This window comes from Convolutriloba macropyga, chromosome 1 (genome assembly GCF_964194025.1).
Source record: "Convolutriloba macropyga chromosome 1, txConMacr16.3, whole genome shotgun sequence".
NCBI lineage: Eukaryota > Metazoa > Xenacoelomorpha > Acoela > Convolutidae > Convolutriloba > Convolutriloba macropyga.
The window spans coordinates 69,270,219-69,291,314 of record NC_134468.1 but is presented as its reverse complement, the minus strand read 5'-3'; the positions used below and the strand labels follow the sequence as shown (position 1 = coordinate 69,291,314).

Sequence of the window (21,096 nt, the reverse complement as noted above, 5' to 3'; positions counted from 1 at the left end):
GATAACATCACAGAGATCTAGCAGTTTAGCACCTCGATAGGAGTGAACACAACCCTTTACTTGACCCTCGTCTATATATTTGGTACGCGAAGTACCCAAGACCAAGTCCGAGCAGCTGGAGGGAAGAGGGTAGGCATCAAAACGTCCCATTCACAGAGCCTGCTAACATTCAAAACACAAAAAAAATGCTCTAAAAATGAAACCAATTAGAGTGCTACGACCTGATGTGATGAAGGAAGATGGTTGGCATCAAAACATCCCATTCACGGAGCCTGCTAACATTCAAAAACACAAGAAATTGTTCTAAAAAAGAAATCTGTTAGAATGATACGACCTGATGTGATGAGTCGGACCTTGACTCTAACGAACCATACCCGAACCTTGCCTCTAAAACCCTCCCATTGGAGGTCCCCAGTACAAGGATTTTGCCATAACAAATCTTTGCCATAACAAATCTGTCGTTTCTGATTTTCTACAGGAACTGAACTGTATCTGCTCAGAACTGACAACAAATTTAACAATGATCGTTGATGTTATCCTTGAGCGAACAAACTGGCGGCAGTTGGAGTCAAAGAACTAGGAGGATGTCATACTTCTATTTAATAAGTTTATCACAACAATTAGGCTAAATAATACAGTTAAATAATACAGTTATACAGACTTCAGTTAAATTCAGTAAAATAATACAGTTATACAGACTTCAGCTTCTTAATTGAAGGCTATTAACATTAACTCGATACCAATTAGTGTTCTCCCTAGCAAGGTTGATAACTTTTGTCACTATTCATGAATGGACTTTATAATTTTATCCTGTTTCTTTTAGTTTTGCTCATTTGACCTTATTCACATTTTTTTTAAGTTTGTCGAGTTCACTCAACATTGAATTTGAGTGTAAGACAGAAGTCAATAATATGGTGTTCCTCTTTTCACCCCTATTAATTAAGCCCGTCATTTAACCCAGATGCATTCGCCCCTCTTTCATTTAACCCCTATCATTTCACCCCAATTTCAATCTTTTTTATAATAAGGATATTAAATTAGCAATATAATCAGTTGGCCATGCCTCGCCATGGCCACGCCTCAGCGGCCCGTGGGACTTGTTATGAAACTATCACAACCGAACCTGGAATTAAGTTATCCACTTACTTATGACAAATCATGCCTTTAATGTTGACTGCTGATTGGCGGAATGAAATGATAGAGGTGTTAAATGATATGGGGTTAAAATATGCTGGGTTAAATGAATCGGGGTGAAAAGAAGTAGAACCCAATAATTTATTTGGCCTCGGTTCAAGAGCAGTTAAGAAAAGTTGGCTTTATTTCACTAAGATGACATTAATCAGTGAAGCAAAACTTTATTCAAACAAATAACAAGATATAATTCTCCTAATTTCCACTGGAATGATCCGAGTAATTTCATATCCAAATTCGATTCTTGAAATCAGTTTGTTGCAGAGACCTTTTAAATTTTTGGTTCACCTTTTTCTTTTAACTATTTGCACAATGCTAGTGGAAACTATCTTTTTCATGCCAATAATGGTGTTTCTTAAAACCATTAAGCCCCCGTTTGACTCTTAACGCCCCCGTTTGACTCTTAACGAGCTGCGCATTTAGCGCGTCTGGCCATGCCTCGCGAGCCATGCCTTAGCGGACAGTGGGACTTGATGTAACTATCCCAACCACAAAAATTATCACGCCCAAAATTCACATTTAAAACGGGGGTTTATTTCCGTGGGGGTTAATTATCCTAAAATTATGTGGGGGGATGAGGTTAAGATTAATTCCTGTAAATTATACAAAAAAACATTAGCAAGAAATCTGTCATTGATTTTATTCGAGCAACGTTTACATTAAAACGCAAAACGCAATTCCAAAATGTGTCGTCAAATTTCAAAGTGCATCGATGCGCCAAATTTCGTTAACTTTGTTAAATTACATGTGCCAATCAATCCAAATAAATGCTTTGATAAATGTAATTGATCTCATTTGCATACTAGTTTGTTTCCTGATTTTAAGCACACCAACGGCAAAATAACAATTATGCAAATTATCAGAATCTGCATGGCCTTGGAAAATTGAAAAACGCAAATATAGATACCAAAAAGAATGATCCCAAAAGTAAAAAGAGCCACATGCGTCTCAAAAATGGCCAGTTATCCTTTTTCATCGGAAATCTTTGCCATCATAGTAATAGTCCTCCTAGGAGTTTTTTTTTGCCTTCATAGTAACCCACCTTAAATTTACAGAGTCATTTGAGAAACGGGTGTCAATCCCTTTCTTCGGAAACAAGTATGTATTTAAAGAAACAAGTGAATGTTGAATTTTATGGACAATTTTACAAGTCATTTTCCAAGAAAACTGAAGAAAGCCCAAAAATTATCCTGTACATGACCAAACACCTAAATGGTACATAAGATAGCATTTTAATAAAACTTCATCGAATTTTTCTTAATATAGCTACAGTTTTTGACGCCAAGATATGTCTGCACATTGATTTACACTAAAAGCGATTTAACTTGCTCCGGATCTCGCATCAATTCTGTCAGATCTTGCAGCGTCACATCTTGCAAATACTTATACAAGTCACCATATAACTGAGCAAAATAACTCTGACACCTGGTTATTGCAGCTTCTCTCAACGTTGCACTAGACACCAATCTGCTCTGAGTAAGCATAAACTGGTCAGGATTCGAGAGCAATCTGTCCAAATTATTCGCTGCTTTTTTCAGTCTTTCATTTTCTGAATCTGAGAATTTTCTATCTCCACTAGTTTGCTTATTGTAGGCGAACATCAAATCTGTCGAATTTAGGAATGCAATGACTTGTTCGTTGATAAATGTGTCTAAATGAGCATCAATTTGCCCGCTGAGCATTTCTATTTTGTCATCTGTGAATTCGTAGATACTAAGGACAGTTTTAGCTTTGTGTAAGCTGTTCATCATATAAACTGACATGTCTGCGTGTGTAGATGTATTGGCTGCCGATTGTTGCAGACACTGTAAGAGTGACGACACGATTATATCGATTAGCTGAAAAAAATACAAAATATTAATTATAGACTCTAACAATGCCACAAAATACACGGATACTCGATTAAAAGGGCAATAGGGAAGGTGAAGGTGGGGTCCAAATTATTATAATAGCCTTAAACACCACGAAATTATGTAATGATACAATTCAGCAGTTTCGGCGAACTACAGCTTAGAGCCTACTAAAGATTACTGCACAGCTAGGTTATCCCGTTTCACCCCACAAAAGGACATATCGGTTAGGCCACAAAAAAACTATCAAACAAAACTGGGTTAAACTGCCCAAAGATAGGTTACTGCTCATCAACAAAGATTGACCAAAATTCTGACATGCCTTTAAACATCATCGAAGGTGTGAATTTCTTTGATAGGAGATAACTGAATTAGAGTGAACCAAGAAGATATCAATGACGACGTTTATGAGTGCATGTGCATTGTGATTAGTAGAAAAGAAAGGTGCTATAATTCGAGTTTCAAGTTGGTTTAATTTAAAACTTGACACACCTGCGTCCTCAATAGAAATCATAAATCGACTAACGTCGGATAAATTGCTCTCGAACGAAAGACAGGGCAGTTTAATTTAGTGGGTTACAAATGTTTTGCAGGTGCAAAAACACGACCCCATATGAGTTTGAAGCCAAGCTCTCCAGGTTGGCGGTCTGACATCTTCACCTCTCAGCTACAATGGCTTCAATTTCCTTTTGCTCACAATTGCATTTGAAAATGAGAGCAACTTAGATCACTCAAAAATGAAGAACTGAAAACGTCACTCAAGAAGTAAAAAAATGTTTTAGAACAAAAGCGTAAAAGTGGTCAAGCAAAAAATTTGCATAGGACCCACGATTACAATAACTGCTTCAAGCTTCGCTCGAGAGCAACAAAAAACATTAAGCGAATAATTTGCAATTTAGATAATATCGCAACTTACAGCTTTAAAGTCCTGTTGCTTCACTTTGGGGTCGAAAAAAGCCGTGCTGTAGGAATGCAGAATCTGTTGAAGCAACACTAACATCTTTTCAAACGCATTAGAGGGTGATAAGTCTGATGTCAGTGACTCTTTCTGTTCACAGAGTGAGTTCAAACTGGTCCTCAAGGTCGAGAAAAACAACTTATCGAACAAGCTCCCGTTTTCCAACATAGCTGTACACAAAGGCGATGTGGCGGAAACACTCTCTGCGAAAGTAGAATAGTAGAACTTCAGCAATGCCCGAATTTTGAACATCGTAATGACATCAGGGTCGTTTGCAATTACGTGATCCAGTCGCACTTTGAGAGGCCGACAGAGACCTTCACTGGAGAATGCGACAAAATAACCAATTTCTTCTCGACTGTTGTTTGTTTTCTGCAGCATCATTTCAACCAGTTCCCGTTCTCCTGCAAGTGCCTGCAACATCGGTTTGAATTTCATTATCATGCTGAAAATTTCTCAGAACAATTTTCCGCTATTTAATTAACAATTATCGCTTTTTCCAATTTTGGCTTTTCCGCTCGAGAATTATCTTTTTCAGCAGCACAACCTCAAATTAAGATGTGATATACATAGTGGAACCACGTTTTTAATTTGAAATACTTGAAAATTCACCAAAATAAAACAGTCGACTGTTGGCATAGAGTGTTTTAACAATATTTTCTTTTCAAAGTCAAGAAATAAGACCATTGATGATGTTTCATTAAATACCTGATGAATCCACGCAAGCATGTCGCCAATGTACCGAACAGGGTCGTGTGCATGCATCTCAATTGGCTTCACTGATGTGTTTGTAGGTCCACTTGCGCTGCTGCCTCTTGTCAAGGCATCTATGAATCCCCTGGACACCACTCCCTTCCTCACCATGCAGAACTCATCCATCGTGTAATTGAGGAGTGTCTTGCGTTCACTTAGCGCGGCCAGGGCATCCACCAGCAACGAATTGATCTCAGGGCTCTCCGAAACCAGATTTCTTGAAACAATCTCAAATTTCACGTCGAGTTACCCGAAATTTTTCCCCTTTTGTTTCATAAGTAAATATACAGAAAAACAAGGAGGCTCGGTAATGTGCGTTTGCACATAAAGTTCATAACCTTAACTGTCTAGCAAATGAGGAAGAGATTAGAAAAAATTAACATATCGTTCAACGAACTACTAAATGAATAAAACAATCTACCTTAGAGGGCCGATGAGACCTGTCATTAATGTGACTACCAGAAAAGACGGCGATAAAATGAAATAATTACAAAACTCGGTGTCCATTTTTTTAAAACCGTCAATAACCAAATCAAAAGGGCGTCAGATAAAACTTACACTAATGAAGACTAACTTGTACTTCATTAGAAAAAATATGCGACTTTTCCTCAATGCGACTTCGTAACAAGTTGACAAGAAATGAGCAAAGAGCAAAGTTTAAAAACCGTTGATTTTCTGAAAAGAACTAATGAAAAACTGATCAGAAAAATTATGCATCAACTGAAACCATTAAAGAATTCATTTATCCCTCCATAGAAAGTTGGTGAGACCTTTCATTGTCTAGTATATGTCATACGACTACAAGAAAAAATTCAAAAATTTGCAAAAAACGGTGTGCCAGCCAATTAAAGATTAAGCTATTAACTAACTACATTAACCATTTTTGATTGCACGTTTTCAAATGGCCAGAGGAGCGCCCATTATTGTGATAATGTGAAAAGAAAACAAACCTTAAAAATGGGCAAATATGCAAAATCACAAATATTTTAAGAAAACTCGTTGTAACAAGCACAAAATCAATTCGAAAAAAAAGAAAACAAAAACCATTACAAAGGGCCAAAATTAGTTCAATAGATAAGGGATGTGACTTGTCCATAGAGATACTAAGCGCCAAATTAACAGAAATAAAAGCTCAAAAATACATTGACTTATTTAAAACAAATAGTTTCAAAATTCATGGCCAATATGAGCTTTCGAGTAAAAAAAGTAGACCGGTTAGTTTGCAACTTCTTCCAAAGCAAAATTCCTCTGCTACTCATAAGAATAAAACGTAACATTAAATACAGGCAAACATAAAAAACTTAACAAAAAACTTTACGAAACTAGAGTGTTGAAGCCATTAAATTTATAAAATATTAACTGCGGGAAAATTAAATCTTGACTTGCATCTCGTTTGAACATCTTTATATTTATTTATAAAAGAACTATATCAAAATGACAACAAAAAGAACAACAGAAAACGAAAAGTATCTAAAACTCACAAAATTCTCCTGAAACAAATAGTCTAATACCTAACTACATCAGTTCAAACGTTTAACCAGCAGAAAAACTATTGTTTAATTCAAAAAAAAGAGATTTCTCAATCATGAAGGTAAAGTAGGAAAAGGATACACAATTGCAAAATACGAAAAAGACGAAAATCAGAAAAAAGGGATAAGTTGAAGAGAACTTTTACTTTTTGAAAAACCAATTGAAAGTCAATAAAACGATTCGCTATATACTGATATCAGTTATTAAATTCCTTTCATATATCTATAGTAGGCCACTAGGAATTTTCATTATCCAATAATTGGCATGCGACAACAAAAATTACCAATAAATACAGGGCAAAAATTTTATCAAATTCTGCAAGAGAACGGTGTCGCAGCCCCTAAAACCATCAGCTATAAAAACAATAAATATATTCAATAACGCATTTTGCAAATTTTTTCAATTGAATTGTTCAGTAATGTGACAACTAACAAAGAAACAAAAAGAACAGCCAAAAATGTGCAATTATGCACAAAAATCACAAATTTTTGTATGAAAACTGGTACTAACAAAATCAAAAAGCCGGCTTTTTGAAATCCGCCAGAGATTAGTTTTTTATTAAAAAAGAGGGTTTGAGAGTATTTATTGAGAATAAGCAAGAAGTTGACAGAAACAAGATAAAAAAATTGACAAATTCAAAAAAATCAATGAAATTTTCTTCAAACAAATATATTCAATGTCATAAGAGACAACCGTCTCTTATGTATCTATGTCATATAGATAACCACCGAATTCATTTTAGAGGTTTCCCTTCACCTCTCGATGAAACCATTTGGATCTTTGATTGGTTCGAATTAGTAATCAGATTGCAAGCAGAATAAAAATTGAAGGCAAAACACAAAAGTTCAGTTGAAGTTCACTAAAAATTTTCTTCAAAGCCATAAAAACCATAAGGTTTCGTAAATGAGAGCTGCCATTACTGGAGCCGTGACTTGAAAAAATTGTCATTAATCAACATTAACGAAAAAACAAAAGCAAATAACTTTTGAAAGAGGCAACACCAAAATAAAATTTAAAATACTTCTTATTGTTAGAATCCATGATGATATCAGACCTATCCCTGACTTTGGCTCGCATCCAACAAAACACCCAAGTGTTTCGAATGTTTGTGAATTAGTGAATTAGACCAATTGTTAAGTGAAATAACTCAAAAAAAAACAAAAAACAATTATGCATTTGTATAATTATCGAGTTAAATTTACCAAAAACGGCAAAATTGGAATTCCAGAAGACTTTATAGGGCACCCAATTTCAACTAGCTCTTTATGAGTTTGAGGAGATTGTGCCAGTGGTAACAAAACCTCCAATTTCGGTAAAAACTAAAACCAAAAAAGCATATTTTGAGCAATTATTGCTGAATTGTCTCATATTTGAAAATATTATACAAATTTTTAGCCAAAAAATTTCGAATCAAACAATTCAGCCATGCTTTTCTATCTTTAACGGTAACAGATATACTCTACCGTTAAAAATTTTAACTTATTTTAAATTATATTAGCAAAATTGAGCCAAATTTTAGAAAAAAATACGGAGAATGTGAATGAAAACTGTCGAATATTCACAAAACTTTAAATCTCGACATCTCCCTGTAAAAACGAAATTCAAAAAAAATCTTAATTCCATATTCTAGTATGAGCGTGCTTTTCGATGATACCACTCACAAATCGCTACAATGAATATATAGATCGACCAAAACTGACTGAACAAAAAAAACCATTTGAGTCTATAGTTCCTTCCTCCCCACTAAAGTGGGGGGTCGGAACAAAAATAATTTGAAATTAGCAACCCATTCACTTCCACTCGTTTATTGATCAATTTTGTGCAATGGGTATTGATTGAAGCGGTCAAAACATGAAGAGCATACCCCCAAGGATCAGCGCCACTGATTATCAAAACATTTGACCGCAACTGAAATCAAGAACCGTTATTTTTCTCACCTGCACTCTCGTTGCGCCCATCTGTACAATTTCTCGAAACTCTGCTCTTCAAACTGACCCATTCTCTCAACAATCTCAAGCCCAGTCTGCTGATTATTCGCTCTCAGAAGCACTTTCGCGTCCTCATGGATCCTTCTGATCTTTTTGATTATACTCAACAGCAATGGCACGTCATTAATGGTTAAGAATTCTTTACTTCTGATCAGGTTCTCCTCTTCGGGTTGAAGGTAGAACTTCTTGCAAAAGGCTTCTGTCAACTTCTGCTGCATTGTGAGCAATTTAGCCTCTTTGTTCAGCTCGTTTGTTCTGTGCATTAGAGACGAAGTGCTCTCCTTGGTTCGCTTCAGTTCATCTTGCATAGCTGTCAAAAATGAAAAATTGTTTTGATAAATTTATAAACGGTGCTGAATAAACGATCCTAAAAAGCACTTGGAAACTACTTCCACTAATCAAAGGATTAGATTCGAGAGGAGTACCTGGCAGTATTAATGCGACAAAATAAACACCGCACGCCGTTCTGTCAAACATTTGACGTCTTCCTTGTATACAGTGTAAGAACTTACAGAACTGTCACCAGTAATGACCAGGTACAATCTGGCCATCTGTAACTGGAATTTTTACACTATTATCATAGTATTCATAAATTGCAACCGCTGTACATGTTAATTTAAAACATTTTTATAAAAAATTTTGCGACAAGTGACGTTTCCGAAACACTTTTGGAGACTTCAAGGAATTTAAAGGTCTTAGAGAGATAAAAATTGCTTTCTGATTAGCTTTTGTTAAAAAACAACTTTATACTCCTAAAGTCAGAGCTGACTTTCCGAATATATGTATAAGCTAGTTCAAACACATTCTGCAATATTGTTCATCTTTTTTAAATTCCTATTTACATCAGTTAGATGCCTTCATTTATCAGCAGTAGGTATTCGGACCGCCAATATTTTGTACTTTTAAATGAAAATAGGTTCACATTGCCGTAACTTCTGATCTGACGGCTTATCAATTGAGATTCCGTCGAAAACTAGGGACCAATAAATAAACAAAACCCTGTCCGTACCTCTTTTTGTTGAAATCTTACATGAGAGAAAGAAAAAAGTACTTTAGTTTGTAATGTAAGCAGTGCTGTTTTTGATAATTTCGAAATCATAATTAATGTGTATAACTTAGAAATTCAACAATTAGAAAAACAAGAAACTCTGACAAATTTTTGAATGGTTCAATCTTGCGGTAGAACACTTCTCGCTGGAGTCTGGTTAGTCTTATTGTTAGAATCCATGATGATATCAGACCTATCCCTGACTTTGGCTCGCATCCAACAAACCACCCAAGTGTTTCGAATGTTTGTGAATTAGTGAATTAGACCAATTGTTAAGTGAAATAACTCAAAAAAACAAAAAACAATTATGCATTTGTATAATTATCGAGTTAAATTTACCAAAAACGGCAAAATTGTAATTCCAGAAGACTTTTATAGGGCACCCAATTTCAACTTTCAATAAATTATATTAGCAAAATTGAGCCAAATTTTAGCAAAAAATACGGAGAATGTGAATGAAAACTGTCGAATATTCACAAAACTTTAAATCTCGACATCTCCCTGTAAAAACGAAATTCAAAAAAAATCTTAATTCCATATTCTAGTATGAGCGTGCTTTTCGATGATACCACTCACAAATCGCTACAATGAATATATAGATCGACCAAAACTGACTGAACAAAAAAACCCATTTGAGTCTATAGTTCCTTCCTCCCCACTAAAGTGGGGGGTCGGAACAAAAATAATTTGAAATTAGCAACCCATTCACTTCCACTCGTTTATTGATCAATTTTGTGCAATGGGTATTGATTGAAGCGGTCAAAACATGAAGAGCATACCCCCAAGGATCAGCGCCACTGATTATCAAAACATTTGACCGCAACTGAAATCAAGAACCGTTATTTTTCTCACCTGCACTCTCGTTGAGCCCATCTGTACAATTTCTCGAAACTCTGCTCTTCAAACTGACCCATTCTCTCAACAATCTCAAGCCCAGTCTGCTGATTCTTCGCTCTCAGAAGCACTTTCGCGTCCTCATGGATCCTTCTGATCTTTTTGATTATACTCAACAGCAATGGCACGTCATTAATGGTTAAGAATTCTTTACTTCTGATCAGGTTCTCCTCTTCGGGTTGAAGGTAGAACTTCTTGCAAAAGGCTTCTGTCAACTTCTGCTGCATTGTGAGCAATTTAGCCTCTTTGTTCAGCTCGTTTGTTCTGTGCATTAGAGACGAAGTGCTCTCCTTGGTTCGCTTCAGTTCATCTTGCATAGCTGTCAAAAATGAAAAATTGTTTTGATAAATTTATAAACGGTGCTGAATAAACGATCCTAAAAAGCACTTGGAAACTACTTCCACTAATCAAAGGATTAGATTCGAGAGGAGTACCTGGCAGTATTAATGCGACAAAATAAACACCGCACGCCGTTCTGTCAAACATTTGACGTCTTCCTTGTATACAGTGTAAGAACTTACAGAACTGTCACCAGTAATGACCAGGTACAATCTGGCCATCTGTAACTGGAATTTTTACACTATTATCATAGTATTCATAAATTGCAACCGCTGTACATGTTAATTTAAAACATTTTTATAAATAATTTTGCGACAAGTGACGTTTCCGAAACACTTTTGGAGACTTCAAGGAATTTAAAGGTCTTAGAGAGATAAAAATTGCTTTCTGATTAGCTTTTGTTAAAAAACAACTTTATACTCCTAAAGTCAGAGCTGACTTTCCGAATATATGTATAAGCTAGTTCAAACACATTCTGCAATATTGTTCATCTTTTTTAAATTCCTATTTACATCAGTTAGATGCCTTCATTTATCAGCATTAGGTATTCGGGCCGCCAATATTTTGTACTTTTAAATGAAAATAGGTTCACATTGCCGTAACTTCTGATCTGACGGCTTATCAATTGAGATTCCGTCGAAAACTAGGGACCAATAAATAACCAAAACCCTGTCCGTACCTCTTTTTGTTGAAATCTTACATGAGAGAAAGAAAAACGTACTTTAGTTTGTAATGTCAGCAGTGCTGTTTTTGATAATTTCGAAATTATATTTAATGTGTATAACTTAGAAATTCAACAATTAGAAAAACAAGAAACAATTAGAAAAAATTTTTGAATGGTTCAATCTTGCGGTAGAACACTTCTCACTGGAGTCTGGTAACAATCGAAAACATTATCAAAAACTTGAAAGATCTATTAGTGGTTCATTATGTTGTATTTTAACTCCACGGAACTGCTCTTTTGACTACTTAAAACGCCCCCGGGATAATTGACGAAAAGCAATCAATAACTGGTACCATCCATTAACTTCCATTTTGCAGTACTTCTTGCCAGAAAAACATATATTAACGAAATCTTCAATCAGAAGGAATGCTTCCGTAGCCCCAATTTATGATCCACACTCACAATTTTAACTGTTTCGTCTAAAAATCATTTTATTTGCGCTTTGTTCACTGTACGCAAGTTTTTGAAATTTCTGTCTCCCGATTATTTTTCTACTAGACAAAAATTTATTGAGTTCCATTCCTCGGGCACTTTCCCGCAATTGCGGTTCAATTAATCCAAAATTTCTCCATTCAAATTTATGTCTCTGAGGAGTAACTGCTCCCTTACACGCTTCGTTTTTCAACTAATAGAATCGTAGCTCTTTCAATAGCGTCCTTGCGTAGATGTACCACTCAACGTAAAGTTAATTCGCAGAAGAATATTGCATGACTTGACTTGAACAGAGGTTCTACTGCAAAAACAACTGATCTATTTTAGGCATTATCGATTTGCGGGTAAACATCAACTAGTGCACAACAAAGGAATGTTTTCTCAGATCAAAACAATTCAGATGCAACTTTAAACCTGAACTTTACCTTTCACGCCGTGGTCAATGAATTTGTCGAATAAATAATTTTCATTAATTGAAAACAACTTACAGGTCAACTTTATTTAAAAACAGATCTATGTTAAAAATAAGTGCTTTGGCTCTTCCAAACTGTTCTCCAATGCTTTTTCAAAATCCTCATAAAGAACATGTGAATAGTCCTATTAAGCGGTCTATCTATAAAACACTAAACACCATATTTTGCCTACACATGTTAATTAAGTCATAAGAATGTTTGCTTAAGTATAAATCCGAGCAAATCATATCCCTTTATAAATTCTGACCCCCTAATCAAAATCCCTTACTTAATTTTGTTCTTCTTAATCGAGAACAGCTAAATAAACATAAAACTAAAAACAACTATTAAAAGTCACCAGTTGCACTCGGGGCCTAATTAATTTTTTGAGCCAATTGTTTGGAAGTCTTCCAGTGCGTTAAGAATTGATTTAATATCTGCCATATACCAAAAAGAAAAATTTATTTGCAGATATGCAGTTATTATCACTGGGGTGGTCTGAGTTTAAACGTGAGAACTCACAAGAAAGCGAAATTTGTCAAAATGTTCTCAACGTTGTCGGTGGCCCGTGCAAGAAACGTAATTTAAGTATCTGGCACGGCGTAACTAATAATACAATTACCCCACTTAAGCAAACAAAACCGTTTCTTGTTCTTGAAATAAATGAAACTCTGCTGCAATATAAAAACCGCATTGCTGCTTTTGTATATAACAAAAAGATTTGATGCTTCACTCTGTAACGCTTTTAAACAGCTTATTCCGCATCATTGTAGAAACCACAATCTGAATAATGACATATCAAAATAGCGTTTTTGCGTTACTGCCGAATCACGACACGTATTTGCCCACAGCAAAAAAAACAAACTGGAGTTCTTTAATCCATAGAAAATATTTGCGAATTTTTCAAGAAGCTTTCTCAGAACCGAAAAGAAGCAACAGAAAGTTCATTTGTACTTTGGTTTTTCCTAGTCTGCTAGATTCTTTGTTGGTGGAGAGGCTCGTAGTTGGACCAACTTATTCACTAAAAAAAGATACACTAAATAAAAATTTTGATTAAATATTTGAATATTAGCCTGGCATGAACTATGATAGTAACATGAAATATTCGGAAAAATAGCATGATCTTTACTGCTTTGAAGTGCACTCCATTGAATACGAAGTGGAAGCCCTAGAAAGCAATCATACTGCCTCCAACAAAGATCTAATGAAGATGATGGAGCGGATTTCACATTAATGTGATGAAATTAAGTCCATGAAGCAAAATCAGTATAACCTGCAAGAAATGGTAGTGTCAACAATTTAAATTCAAAAACATGACGATCTGATTGTGGAGCTTAAAAATATTTGCGTACATTGTGCGTCATCTTCAACAACAACGAAAACAAAGGTGGTCCGTTAACTAGCACACGATACCTTTTTAAACGCGTGCTACAATTTATTCTGCACTCATCAAGTATTGAAGCGTTTCATCCACTTAATCAAAAAAGCTGCATGCTCCTATTAAGTTTGAAACCATTATTTTCAGATTGAAGCGGAGTTTGGAGACAAACATAGTTGAAAGGTAATTCTAATTCAACTGGACGAATGGTTCCAGTTGAGGAAGGCCTGACCCCGCAAGCTCGAGAAATCAGGAGTGAGGAAAAGCAAATAGGACTACTGCTATATGAGACAAAAGGATGTTTTTGTATAAAAACAGAATCTCCCTAAGGCAGATGCCGTGCCAGTAAAGACGATTGTAAAATTGAAGTATTCTATTCAAGCTCAAAATCCAGAAGAAAACAGTTTTTCAACGAGAGCTACTGAACTGCAATTGACCAATCCCATCAGAACGCCAAAATCAACGGAAACTATAAAAAGGATGCACCAGCGCTAAGCGGAAACGCCTCCGGTTGCCACCGTAAGTTGAATCAAAAAACGCAGCGTCGTTAGCAAGCGATAATGTTAAATGGCTAGTTTTTGCATTAGTACAAGCAATAAAGGAAGCTAATAAATCAAATTGGAAAATAATCAAAAGAAGGCTCACTAATGCGACTAACAAAACCTGCAATTTTTCAAAAGAAGTTGAATATAATTTTGATGATGCATTGAAATTTGAGCTCATTACCGAAAGCACATAGGCAAAGAACTAGGTGTCAAGTCTTAAATTATTCTTAATTCAGACATGACTCTCTAAAAATGACCGAAAGTCTTTCGTTCTACAGACAGTTACTCTGAGTATCTAATAAAAAGCAGAACTTGAACAAACAGGGGTGACGTGATTCAAACGCGAAATGTTTTGACCCTAATCAAAGAAAATGAAGCAACTATTGAGGAAGCTGTTAGCTCATATTTTCGAAGCAAGAAAAATTTTAAATCGATAGGTTTAACTGTTTGTTTTGAAAGTTTGCCGCTTTCAGATCATTCAGTTTTAAATTAGGGAGAAATCACAAATAGTTATTGAACGAAAAAAATTCAACGAGCAGTAAAAATCTGTACCCAAAAATTGGAAAACAATTAACTTGTTAAAAAAAAGAGTTTGAAAACTCGTTGAAAACTACAACAGTATTGCTCTTTTCGATTCGTGCATAAGAGCCGAGACAAAATTAGGCTGAATTGAACGACCGTTATGGTAGAAGCGTACAATACAAAAATGTACAAAATTTACGTAATTGCTGGGATGAATGTCCTCTAACGATTCTTATACTGCTAACCCGAAGAATGACTTCTTTGCTGATATCCGATAACATTTCAGGGAAGTTGCACTCTATTTCTCTCGAGACTGTACTCTCCCATGACAATGTTCCTCTATCCATTATCATATAATGAAGTACGGAAAAGGTAGATCGGTTAGAACAAACCTGCATCTTGTCATCATCAGTAACATCCTGGTAATAACTAGGGTTACTATTCAATAATCAATATCTCTTATCAATTAATCATTCAGTAACGGAAAGTTTCCAAAAGCTTTAGCAGAATACAACGTACATTCTCTGCATGAGGATGGTGATTAGACCGAGGATAATAGGAGCGAAATATCGATGTTTATTACTAGGTGTTAAGTTTTCGAAAGAATTATGTACAGCCTCTCTTTAGCCTCTCAAGACCTCTCTTTAGCAAACAAACACTTTGGATCATGCCGGAAACAGTACGCCTGATGAAATGCTCAAATTAATTGAAGGGACTCAACTTTGCACAAATAAGTTTTTCTTGATCTTGAGAAAGATTTTGGTAAGATTGATAATTAAATATTGCTCCATGAATTATAAGGTTATGGAAGTCGTGGTAACAGTCACAGTTGTTTTGCTTCGAACTTATCGAATAGGTACCAGAGATAACGGATGCGTATAAAACTGGCAAAAATTACATTGTGGTGTACAACCAGGATTGATCTGATGACCTCTACTCAATAGCTACGTAGATCTGCGTCTCAAAAAAGAAAAAGAAACAGAACAAGAAAGAAACTTTTTACTAAACGCTAAAATGTTAAAATTTGAAAAAGAATCTGTTTAACTTATGGCTGCTTCTATTAACTTCCCTCAATTACCCTTCAAATAGAGTGACAAGCCAGTCAAATTAAGAGTGGGCAAATCCTTTTGAAGAGTGAGGCCAGCCACACGTGACCAAAGACTTAATCACGCAAAAGAACACTAAGCGTAAAAATAACGTCGCGGAGACAATTAATTTCAAATTTCACGAACGAATGAACAAAAAGCAAATTTCAAGCTATTGTGACGTCATATGGTTGTAGAAAAATTCTTGATGAAATAAAAAAAACCAAGAGAAGGATAATCATAGCCTCAGCTATCTCTTTGCGATTATTGTTAAACTGTAAGACCACCTGCTTCAGACATAATTCTGTTTGCAGAAAAGCTAAAATATAATCAATTGGATGTAAAGCTGACATTGAAACGGACATCAATGAAATTAGCAGTTAGCTCAATTGTCTCTTAATTGAGACTAAATTTGCTTTCTACTGTTTACTTCAATGATCACTGATTTTGGTATGCGCCAAAACTATTTCAGGGACACGGAATTTTATCAAAATTCGAACTACATATTTATGAAATTCTCAAATTCGTCTGATATCTATATTCCAGATCTACAGCTGAAAAAAAATTAAAAGACTTAGTTTGCTCTGGAAAGCTACGAGAAGTGAACCTTTGCGTGAGCCTCTTGATAGTAAAATACTAAAAGAAAGTAAGAGCAATATCACACCTCAAAACTTTATAATAAGTTCAACAAAATCTCATTACCAGCTTTGAAAACTGCACTGTTAAGGAGTAAGTAATTTTTATTACAAACTGGAAAAACTTACCAACTGAGAACTGGTAAAACATACTTTTGTATCATGAGGTTAAAATTTAGAAAACCATTTACGTGCATGTTACAGCACTGTCCAAATACAGCCGGCTTTTAATGAAAGAATCTTCCAGGACCCCGAGTGCATTTTCTGGTACATTTTCCCAATAGAACCTAGAAAAAGGAAGAATAATTTTCTTAAAGAAATTCCTAATTATATGCTTTCATTTAATACTACAATAATTATATAATTAAAGATCTGAAGGGCAGAGTGTTGAGGACAATTCTTCCTGTTGTATGTCAAATCCGAAACTCTTTATCGATTCAAATTTATAGTTACTGTTTATGAGTACTTGGAGAAACTATTTTTTTCGTTCTTAATTCTTCCAAAGTGAAACTATTTTTCTACCAAGAGTTCCTTTTCTCTTTTTCAAGTTCACTCCAAACAACTACTTTTCAAATAATCAATCCGTTGAGATAACGGATAGTTTATTTCCATTCGTCGTCTTCATTACTTTAAAAAAAGCATCCAATGCTGTTTTAAAACACAAAGAAATATGCTCAACGTATCCAAATAGTTTAGGATGAATTCCTCTGAAACGACGGGCGGGCGGGGGTTCAAGTAAAAACTCCTTCAGTAGGGCGAGAAAACTACAGCGAACGAGTTAAGCTGTTTTAAATTCTGAATACTTAACACGACAGAATCACTTCCTTCGACCTCAGTTAATCGATACACCAAAACAAATCAGATTCCGTCCATTACGCAGTTATTCGGATCTCGCAACACACTTTTGTGAAATTAGTGACTTCCCGCTAATGAGTTTATTAGTGTCTATTGAGAGCTCCTGATGTTGTGATGCTGCGATCTTGCTTACTTCTGCCTTGCCCCTGTCTTGCATCTTTTGCAGACAAATTAAAATTAGCCTAGGTTCCCGCATATTGTTTCAATGACATGTTGAAAATGTTTACAAATTTGTATACGATTAGAAGAAACGTAAACCAGTCCAACCAGTCCGTATAACCGCATTTTTAAGCAGTTACAAATTTGTGAACTGAAATATTGAATCTACATACTTGTGCAGTTAGTTGATATCTGTTCGACCACATCTGACAGATTGTTCAACTCGTCCTTGATGACTTTGAACTTCTCCAGAAAAGCTCGACTGGTTGCCAAATTCCTCCTTTCCAAATCACTCCTTAAATTCCTCCTGGTAGCAATTGTGTTCTCAGGCATTACTTCCGAGAGGTACTGCATAGCAGCGATTGCCTCTTTGTCAGTTTCAAATCGGCTTTCGAGCAACTTCTGCAACTTTTTAGCTGCCGGATTCAGTTGTTGTGGTTGTGCAGCTGAATCTGATGACGTTGTTTGTGGCTCGTTACGGGCAGCCGCAGAACTTGCAGAACTATTCACTGACATATTGATCTGGAAAAACGGTTAAACCAACTTCCTTCGTTGTAGGGGTGCCACTAAAAAATCGTCGTTGAATTTCATTAAGCAGCTTGATTTGTTCCATTATCTATTTTTAAGGAGTTTATTTGGCGATAGCTAGTTAAAAGTACTTCAGATAGGTATTTCAGATACTTAGATTACGAATTTGCTCATTCTTTCTTCAAATGAATGCTTAATTTGATAGTCCTCATAGAAATTAGTCAACATTGCTTTTTAATTCTATGATTTGTTGAACGTTGACAGCATGTCTGTAAAGCCATAACGCTAACGCTAACATTCCAAAAGTCAAAATTGACTACAAATCGAAACAAGACGGATCGCCTAAAACTGCGCATGGTTCACACATTCACCTCGGAGGATATACGTGAGCAATCAGCCCAGAAGCTTGAAGCAAATGCTATATAAATCCGGATTTAAATCTTGCTAACACAATTTTTGATATTCAACCATTTAGCCATCTGATATTCAGTCAAATTGAAAACATGATTCAATAAAAAAACATAGCCGGCAGATTGCCGGAAAAGCTGCGAAAGAATAGACCTGCGTGCCATATAATAGAGATAGAACCAGATACAGATGTAAATTGAAAAAAAAATCGACGCCACTCAAAAAAATAGGCTAAAAAACATTCAGCGATGAATTAACAAAGCTTGTTAAAGTTCATTCCACAGAAGCCTCTTATTAGGGACCTTTACTGCACATATGAGTTTCTTTGACCTTAAACAAATTCAAAATAAACTTAAGTTTCAAAGTGCAAAAGTCATTTTATTGAGTGAGGTAAGTCACGTATGATCAAAATCTAATCACGCAAATAACCTAAAAACTTTCGCTAAAGCGAGTGCGAGTGAAAAATGACATCACGCGCGCAAATGCGGTTAGTGAGAGGAAGAAGTCATTCAGAAAATTTGACTTTTTCAGCTTTGCTGTGTGAACAAATGTAAAACGAAAAAAGAGCGTCAGACGACGAAACAAAAAACATAGCAGGACAAGTCCTGACGTACAATTCAAAGAATTTTCATTGACTAAACAGAACACTAGACCACGAACGGACTAAGAATGGGTTGGAAAAACCATTGAGAAAAAAAATCCGATCCAAAAAACCGAAAAAACAGTAAAATCAAAGTGAAATTGCCGCATGTGAACATAAAAACCACTAGCGAGAAAGCGAAGTTTTGTTCAAACGCCGTTTTCTCACTCTACTTTAAATTTGCAGCGAAAAAATTTCACGCCGCAAAACCACTCGCTTTTTCGCTCAACTTGCTGTTTCGGCGTGACCAAAATCACTACTCCAATTTGAATCCAAAAATCATGAAAATGTGGAACAGATCTTAAAAAAAAGACAGCGCCCCAATACAATTCAAATTCTTTGAATTGTAAAAACCAAGCGCACCGCAATATAGCTACTCTCAGCTTACAGCTATAATAGCCGGCAGATTGCCGGAATAGCTACGAAAAAATAGACCTGCGTGCCATATAATAGAGATAGAAACCGACAGATTTAAAATGAAAAACAATCGACGAAGCTCATAAAGCTAGGCTGAAAAACATTCAGCGATGAATTAATAAAGCTTGTTAAAACTCATTCCACAGAAGCCTCTTATTAGGGACCTTTACTGCACATATGAGTTCCTTTGACCTTAAACAAATTCAAATTAAACTTAAGTTTCAAAGTGCAAGTCATTTTATTGAGTGAGGTAAGTCACGTATGATCAAAATCTAATTACGCAAATAACCTAAAAACTTTCGCTAAAGCGAGTGAGAAATGACGTCACGCGCGCAAATGCCGTTAGTGAGAGGAAGAAGTAATTCAGAAAATTTGACTTTTTCAGCTTTGCTGTGTGAACAAATGTAAAACGAAAAAAGAGCGACAGACGACGAAACAAAAAAAAAAACATAGCAGGACAAGTCCTGACGTACAATTCAAAGAATTTTCATTGACTAAACAGAAAACTAGACCAAGAACGGACTATGAATGGGTTGGAAAAACCATTGAGAAAAAAAATCCGATCCAAAAAACCGAAAAACCAGTAAAATCAAAGAGAAATTGCCGCATGTGAACATAAAAACCACTAGCGAGAAAGCGAATTTTTGTTCAAACGCCGTTTTCTCACTCTACTTTAAATTTGGAGCGAAAAAATTTCACGCCGCAAAACCACTCGTTTTTTCGCTCAACTTGCTGTTTCGGCGTGACCAAAATCACTACTCCAATTTGAATTCAAAAATCATGAAAATGTGGAACAGATCTTAAAAAAAAGACAGCGCCCCAATACAATTCAAATTCTTTGAATTGTAAAAACCAAGCGCACCGCAATATAGCTACTCTCAGCTTACAGCTATAATAGCCGGCAGATTGCCAGAATAGCTACGAAAAAATAGACCTGCGTGCCATATAATAGAGATAGAAACCGACAGATTTAAAATGAAAAAAAAAATCGACGAAGCTCATAAAGCTAGGCTAAAAAACATTCAGCGATGAATTAATAAAGCTTGTTAAAATTCATTCCAAAGAAGCCTCTTATTAGGGCCCTTTACTGCACATATGAGTTCCTTTGACCTTAAACAAATTCAAATTAAACTTAAGTTTCAAAGTGCAAGTCATTTTATTGAGTGAGGTAAGTCACGTATGATCAAAATCTAATCACGCAAATAACCTAACAACTTTCGCTAAAGCGAGTGAGAAATGACGTCACGCGCGCAAATGCCGTTAGTGAGAGGAAGAAGTAATTCAGAAAATTTGACTTTTTCAGCTTTGCTGTGTGAACAAATGTAAAACGAAAAAAGAGCGTCAGACGACGAAACAAAAAAAAACATAGCAGGACAAGTCCTGACGTACAATTCAAAGAATTTTCATTGACTAAACAGAAAACTAGACCAAGAACGGACTATGAATGGGTTGGAAAAACCATTGAGAAAAAAAATCCGATCCAAAAAACCGAAAAAACAGTAAAATCAAAGTGAAATTGCCGCATGTGAACATAAAAACCACTAGCGCGAAAGCGAATTTTTGTTCAAACGCCGTTTTCTCACTCTACTTTAAATTTGGAGCGAAAAAATTTCACGCCGCAAAACCACTCGCTTTTTCGCTCAACTTGCTGTTTCGGCGTGACCAAAATCACTACTCCAATTTGAATTCAAAAATCATGAAAATGTGGAACAGATCTTAAAAAAAAGACAGCGCCCCAATACAATTCAAATTCTTTGAATTGTAA

The 21,096-nt window shown here is 35.6% G+C and overlaps 2 protein-coding genes across 4 annotated transcripts in view; both read right to left on the bottom strand.

The window, feature by feature from the left end:
• Nucleotides 1-625, bottom strand: part of LOC142341977 (putative phosphoglycerate kinase) — a 55,839-nt gene extending 55,214 nt beyond the window's left edge. Inside the window, exon 1 of one of the 2 annotated variants that reach the window (XM_075393187.1) lies at nucleotides 598-625. The gene's annotated coding sequence lies outside the window, so the exon portion shown is untranslated. The remainder of the gene's footprint in view (nucleotides 1-597) is intronic. The other variant, XM_075393186.1, reaches the window with a different exon arrangement.
• A 1,671-nt stretch (nucleotides 626-2,296) lies between these two features.
• On the bottom strand, nucleotides 2,297-17,898 carry LOC142341951 (conserved oligomeric Golgi complex subunit 6-like). Of its 2 annotated transcripts, XM_075393184.1 has the most exons (5): nucleotides 17,512-17,898; nucleotides 10,171-10,531; nucleotides 4,708-4,969; nucleotides 3,958-4,413; nucleotides 2,297-3,029 (listed from the first exon to the last, which is right to left on the bottom strand). In XM_075393184.1, exons 1-5 carry the CDS (start codon nucleotides 17,852-17,854, stop codon nucleotides 2,496-2,498), a joined length of 1,956 nt encoding a protein of 651 aa, XP_075249299.1. In that variant the 5' UTR covers nucleotides 17,855-17,898; the 3' UTR covers nucleotides 2,297-2,495. The 2 variants fall into 2 exon arrangements, with proteins under 2 accessions (XP_075249299.1, XP_075249300.1); XM_075393185.1 differs by lacking the exons at nucleotides 10,171-10,531; nucleotides 17,512-17,898 and adding an exon at nucleotides 8,220-8,617.
• Between the last annotated feature and the right edge of the window lie 3,198 nt (nucleotides 17,899-21,096).

Bases quoted from the DNA above. Each gene is read 5' to 3' on its own strand.
- LOC142341951 (XM_075393184.1), bottom strand. From the start codon at position 17,854: ATGTCAGTGAATAGTTCTGCAAGTTCTGCGGCTGCCCGTAACGAGCCA. The intron at 10,532-17,511 runs GTATGTAGATTC...CATTTTTGACAG, and splicing joins GATATCAACTAACTGCACAA to CTATGCAAGATGAACTGAAG. The intron at 4,414-4,707 runs GTATTTAATGAA...CCGATGTTGCAG, and splicing joins TGCTTGCGTGGATTCATCAG to GCACTTGCAGGAGAACGGGA.